At 19.7% G+C, this 5718-nt stretch overlaps 1 protein-coding gene across 2 annotated transcripts; it reads right to left on the minus strand.

The window, feature by feature from the left end:
• LOC122717556 (proteasomal ubiquitin receptor ADRM1-A) lies at positions 1 to 5718 on the minus strand. 2 transcript variants are annotated; one of them, XM_043941763.1, is made up of 5 exons: positions 5422 to 5718; positions 5178 to 5294; positions 4126 to 4468; positions 3887 to 4026; positions 1 to 334 (listed from the first exon to the last, which is right to left on the minus strand). In XM_043941763.1, the coding sequence occupies exons 1-5, from the start codon at positions 5620 to 5622 to the stop codon at positions 107 to 109; spliced, it is 1029 nt and encodes a 342-aa protein (XP_043797698.1). In that variant the 5' UTR covers positions 5623 to 5718; the 3' UTR covers positions 1 to 106. The 2 variants fall into 2 exon arrangements, with proteins under 2 accessions (XP_043797698.1, XP_043797697.1); XM_043941762.1 differs by having other exon boundaries at positions 1 to 502.

Genomic DNA, 5718 nt, shown 5'->3' on the forward strand with positions numbered 1-5718 from the left:
TTCTCTCAGGAATTATTTATTACACATAAACGATTATAATGTGATACATATTGTATATCTTCTAAATGAAAATATAAGTGAAAATCAGACTTGTTAAGTTCTGTTTTTAATCTAAATCTAATCCTTCATCATCATCACCTTTCTTATCAGGACTAGATGTTGGTGGAACTTGTTTAGTATTTTTGTCCTCCTGTCCTTGCTGTGTTTGTTCTTGGCCACTTTTAGCTTCTGACTCGAGGGCAGTGACGAATTCTTCAATGTTTCCACTGGCTGCAGCATTGACAGCATCTGGACCCAAGCCAAATTGACGGATGACAGGTCCCGCCTGGCCTGACTGCAAAGCAGACCAGAACATTGATAGCGCCTGGGAGAACTGGGGAGACACTAGCGTGGTACACAGGTGATCCCCTGGTGGTAAGTGCGGGCTCATTGCACGCTCCAAGTTTTCCGTTGCAGAAATCGCCGCAGGGATGGCATTGGTCAGCTCAGTTGCTACTCCCCTCTGCCGGACAATAAGCTGTGCTGTAGGTGGCCGAAAACAACAAATAATCCCAGAGAAACTTCCCCAACTGCTCAGTAGGGCGAGAGTCTCCGACAGCCAGGAAAAGTTCATGTGGAAAAGAATATTAAATAACGAAAGAACCATGCCTCTGTCTCTTGACTTTATACGAATAGTATTAGTTTTGTCACTTTATATAGCATTTCAGATACTGCTGATACCATTGATTCTATGAAATGATAAAAATTTATACGTTACACAGCTAAAATTTAAAATTTATAATACTTAACAAATATTATTTATTTACTGATTTATTTTATTTTTTGATTTTGTTATAATATAAAGAAAAATATAGCATACAAACAATAAAATAAAAATTAAAACATATAAAATCTGTGTAAACAATTATTCTATTATGTATTATTTAATGAATAAATTTAATAAATTTTTTACTTGAATTAATAGAATTAAAATCATATTAGTTTTAGTAAAAAACTAGTAAAGACAAATATAACATTTGTATAAATTATACATTAAGTAATATATTTAAGTTTTATAAATAATATTAATCGATCAATTAATTAAAATAAATTGGAAATTTTACGATTATAATTAAAAATAAAAAAATGTATTATTATTAAAAAAATAAATAAAATATTTTATAAATTAAAGAAAAAAAAATTATAATATTTATAATTATATGACATGTATGTTAATTTTTGCAACTAAAAAAAAAACTACATATAGTTATTTGTATAAATATATAAAATAAATTATATAAAATTTTTGTTACTACCTGGCCTTCAAATTTATTAATTCACATTTTCATAAAATTTATATCAAATAAATTTCGTCGTGTAAAAAATAACATATAACAGAGTAGTCTTTGAAGAGCTGTTTAGGAAGATAATTTTAAATTATTAAACAATGAAATATCATTTCAAGCACGTTATCAAGAATACCATTTTGTTCCTGATAATGATAACAGCTGTAAAAAAAGATATAATTATAATAAGACATAGATAACATATTATAATAAATACTATTTAATCATTGTTATTGCTGAATAAAGTATAATTATACAATATTAAAAAAATATAATTAAATAATATAAAATATGTATTATATTTCGTAAATTACGTGATATATAGTTCAGTGTACGCACATACTTATGTGGATGGCGTCTATATATATATGTGTGTGTGTGTGTAAATTAAAATTTCGATACATAAATAAATTTAAGATTATAACCATAAAATTTTTATATCACATATGAAGAAATTTTTTATCAAAAGAAAAAATAAAATATATCTTATATAAATCAAATTCATTATAACAATATAAATAATAAGATGAATATATATATTTCTTATATCTTTTATATATTATATACTTACTATATATATGATATATAGTATATGATAAATATAAAGTTAAATATAAATATAAAGTTATTATATACATATAATATGTATCATTGTATTGTATAAAATAAATATTGTAATATGCTATTAAAATATTAAAATATATGCTAAAATGAAAATTTGAATTGTTACTAAATTATTATTTAAATATATTTCTTTTAATGAAAATGAAACATAAATAAATTCATTTCATTTAATAAATATTTTTAAATTTTATTATATGATCATATTTATATTTTCCTTTTTGTTATTTTACTATTTTATTTTTATATTTTTTTATATATCTCTTTATGTTATTTCGTTAATTAAATATAATAATATTATTGTAATTATTGTAATTTTTTGTTAATGTATTTTTACTTATATATTGCATTAATATACAAATTTTTAAATTATTTTTTAATTATTTTAATATATTCAAAAAATATATACAAATAATAAAAAATATAATAAAAAAAATAAAAATTCATATAAAAAATAAATAGGAATATATTTAAATTATATATTTAAGTATTTAAATTAAATATTGTTAAAAATTTTTACATATTTATATATTATAAAATAACTTTTAAAAAACTAAATAATTTTTATATATTGTAAAAATTTATTGAATTTTTATTATTTAGAAAATTATTACTTATTAAATAATATAATAAAAAATGAAGAATTTTTATATATTTAAAAAAAAATTAAAAATTTAAATTAAAACATTATTTTCAAAATTATTGAAATTATTGAAATTATTAAATGATTGATTTTGATATAAAATTAAGTTAAATTATATATTGCAGTAAACTTAATTCTTTAAGTGAGAACCTTTTTTTTTAATAATTTCTTTAATAAAAAAATTTTTTTACTTTACTTTTTGTTCTTATCGATTTTTCAATATGATTGTTTTTTTAACTGTTTTTCGAAATATTTGATTTGATTAATTCTCACATGATAAAGAATTAAAATTTGTTATATTGTTGAATTTCAGTAAATTATATTATATAAAAAGTTTTCCATTATATATTCTCGTGATAAATGTAAATTCATGATTTACAAAAAATATAAAAATTTTAAATTTTAATTATCAGTTTTAATTAGTGACGAAATATTAAGTTTTAATTAGTGAAAAGATTCTTTCTTAAAACTAATAAAATAATCAATATCATGATACTTGATGATTGATGAAAATATGATACTAATCACAAGTTATGTTGTCATATCAATGAAACAATATTAATATAACAATAAAACAATAAATAATAATATAATCAATATTAGAAAGAAAAAAAATCTCAAAAAATCCTTTATATATTTTGAAAATAAAAAGTTAAATTGAAAAATCAATAAGAAAAAATATTTGTTTTTATTAGATAATCGAAATTTGTCATAAAAAGTAGAATTTTATTTAAAAAAACTAAATTTAATGCGATATATAAATGATTTCGATTCAATGTCAAGAAAATATCAATATTAAACCTTTCTGAACTCTAGTTTTGTTTAAAACATTTTTTTGATATAGCTTAGTTTTAGAGATATTTCACTAATTAAATTAAAATGAAATCTATATAATATTAATATTTTATATTTTAAAGAAATATTAAATAACAATAAAATTATGTCTTTTTTCAAAATGAACTATTAGAAACTGTTTAAATATTTAAGATAATATAATATAATAAAAAGTTTAATTCTTATAAATATAAGCAAAAATAAGTGTATCTACGAAAGCTATTGTGTACATAAAATAAATTTTTAAAAAAAATATATATTACTTTTTCTATTGTATTTTTTATTTTATTATATAATATATTAATAAAAAGGGTAATATTGATAGAATAATATTAAAGCTATATCTAAATATTAAATTTATGTTTAAATTTTAAATATGACAGTTTTATAATAATAATGTTTTTGAGAAGCTGAAATTTAAAGAAAATAATAATTAAATAAATTTATGAAAAAAAGATATTACCTGAACAACAGATTCTGTTCCTGTAGTTGTTGGAATTTCTGATAAAAAGTTTTGTAAATCACTAAGTTGAATTTTATTATTTGTATTTGTTGTTGATCCAGATGTTGATGTATCTGATATTCGTGATGATTTATTATCACCTAAATAAAAACTGCATATAAATCATTGTAAATTATTTACATAATGCTTACATATATATAAGCATTATATTATAATATTATATTATAAAATATGCTTACCATTAGTTTTAGAAGAATCATTAGCAGAGGCTGATGAAGATACCATTTGTGTAGTAGGTCTTGAAGTATTTGTAGTAACTCGAGTTGATGCTGTTGTTGTAGAAGCTCTAGTACTTTGCACACCTTGAGGTCTATTCATTGTACCCAATAAACTACCTAAACCAATTTGACCTACACCACCAAATAATTGCATTAATTGTTGTTGTGACATATTATTCAATAAATTTTGAAGATCCCCTTCTGGATTTGTACTGCCACTTCTTTGTGATCCAGGAGTTGGTGGATTATTTAGAACTTCATTAATTTTTCTACAATATTCTTCATCTTTATCTGTTTTAAGATCCTGTATAATTAAATATTAATTAATTATGAAAATGTTTTATTAAAGTTTGTAAAATTATATATTATATTTCACATAAAATGTGTAAGATGCTTATATATTTTTATAAATTATATATATTTATACAATATATTTCTGTAATTCTATAACCTATTTTTATTACAACATTTTTTATAACTAATATTTATCATTAAAATGTTTTCTAGCATATCATGATATTTATTAACAAATGTAATTTTAATTTTATTATATATGTACAATATAAGTTTTTAAAGTACATTTTATATTTGATACAAATATTAAAAAATATATAATTATTACTTTTGAAATGTTGATATATTAATAATTAAAAAATATTATGATTATTAAACTTTTTAATTTTAATTATTAATTTATAACAAAATATATAATTTTGTTAATAAAAAAATAAATTTAATGAATTATTAATTAAAACAATAAAAATATATTTTATTTTGGATTAAAAAATTTTAATTAAAAAATAATTTATTAATTTTTTTTTATTTTGAAGATAATCTTTCTATACATTTTAATTAAATTTTTATACATTTTTTTTTAGTTCTTTTATTATAATAGTATATATATATATATATATATATATTTTCTTATATTATAATAATATAATTTATATGAAATGTAAATAAAAATATCATAATTATAATTAATAATATTATTATTAAGAATTATTTTTTACCTGGAGCCAAACAAAAAATTTTTTGTTGGATGACTTGAATCGTAAAAGATATACTCTTCCAGTTTTACACTGAGGAACATGTTTAAATTCACAATCATCAGGAAAAATAATTAAATCCTACAAAAAATTATATATAGAAAAAAAAAATTTATAATGTATGTGCATATATATAAATATTATAAACAATAAAATTTTTTATCATTTTTAAATTGTAATAAATTTTAAAGATAATAATATTTTTTACATCTTCAACATATCCTGATACACGATCTTTCCAACAAAAATGCATTAATGAATCGTCAGATTGATAAACGTAAAGTTGGCCTTTTCGAATATCTGGATAAACCATCTTTCCTTTCATAGTCATTTTTCCTGCTTTAAATTCAACTAAATTTTTAGGAGTACTGCGTGAAGCATTATTTCCAAAAAGTGCTCCTCCTGACATATTTGATCTTTTAAAAACTTTTTGCCTTTTTTGTTTTGATAAATATATTAAAATACACGCGGTTAATTTACGTTATACGGCGCGCTGATGACACTG

Source organism: Apis laboriosa, unplaced genomic scaffold, assembly GCF_014066325.1.
Source record: "Apis laboriosa isolate Shangri-la unplaced genomic scaffold, ASM1406632v1 scaffold53_cov140, whole genome shotgun sequence".
Taxonomy (NCBI): Eukaryota; Metazoa; Arthropoda; class Insecta; order Hymenoptera; family Apidae; genus Apis; species Apis laboriosa.

Excerpts from the sequence above, each read along its gene's own strand:
- LOC122717556 (XM_043941762.1), bottom strand. The coding sequence starts at position 5,622 with ATGTCAGGAGGAGCACTTTTTGGAAATAATGCTTCACGCAGTACTCCT. Across the intron at positions 5,295-5,421 it reads TATCAGGATATGTTGAAGAT|GATTTAATTATTTTTCCTGA; the intron begins GTAAAAAATATT and ends AATTTTTTGTAG. Across the intron at positions 503-3,886 it reads GAACAGAATCTGTTGTTCAG|AGGGGAGTAGCAACTGAGCT; the intron begins GTAATATCTTTT and ends ATTGTCCGGCAG.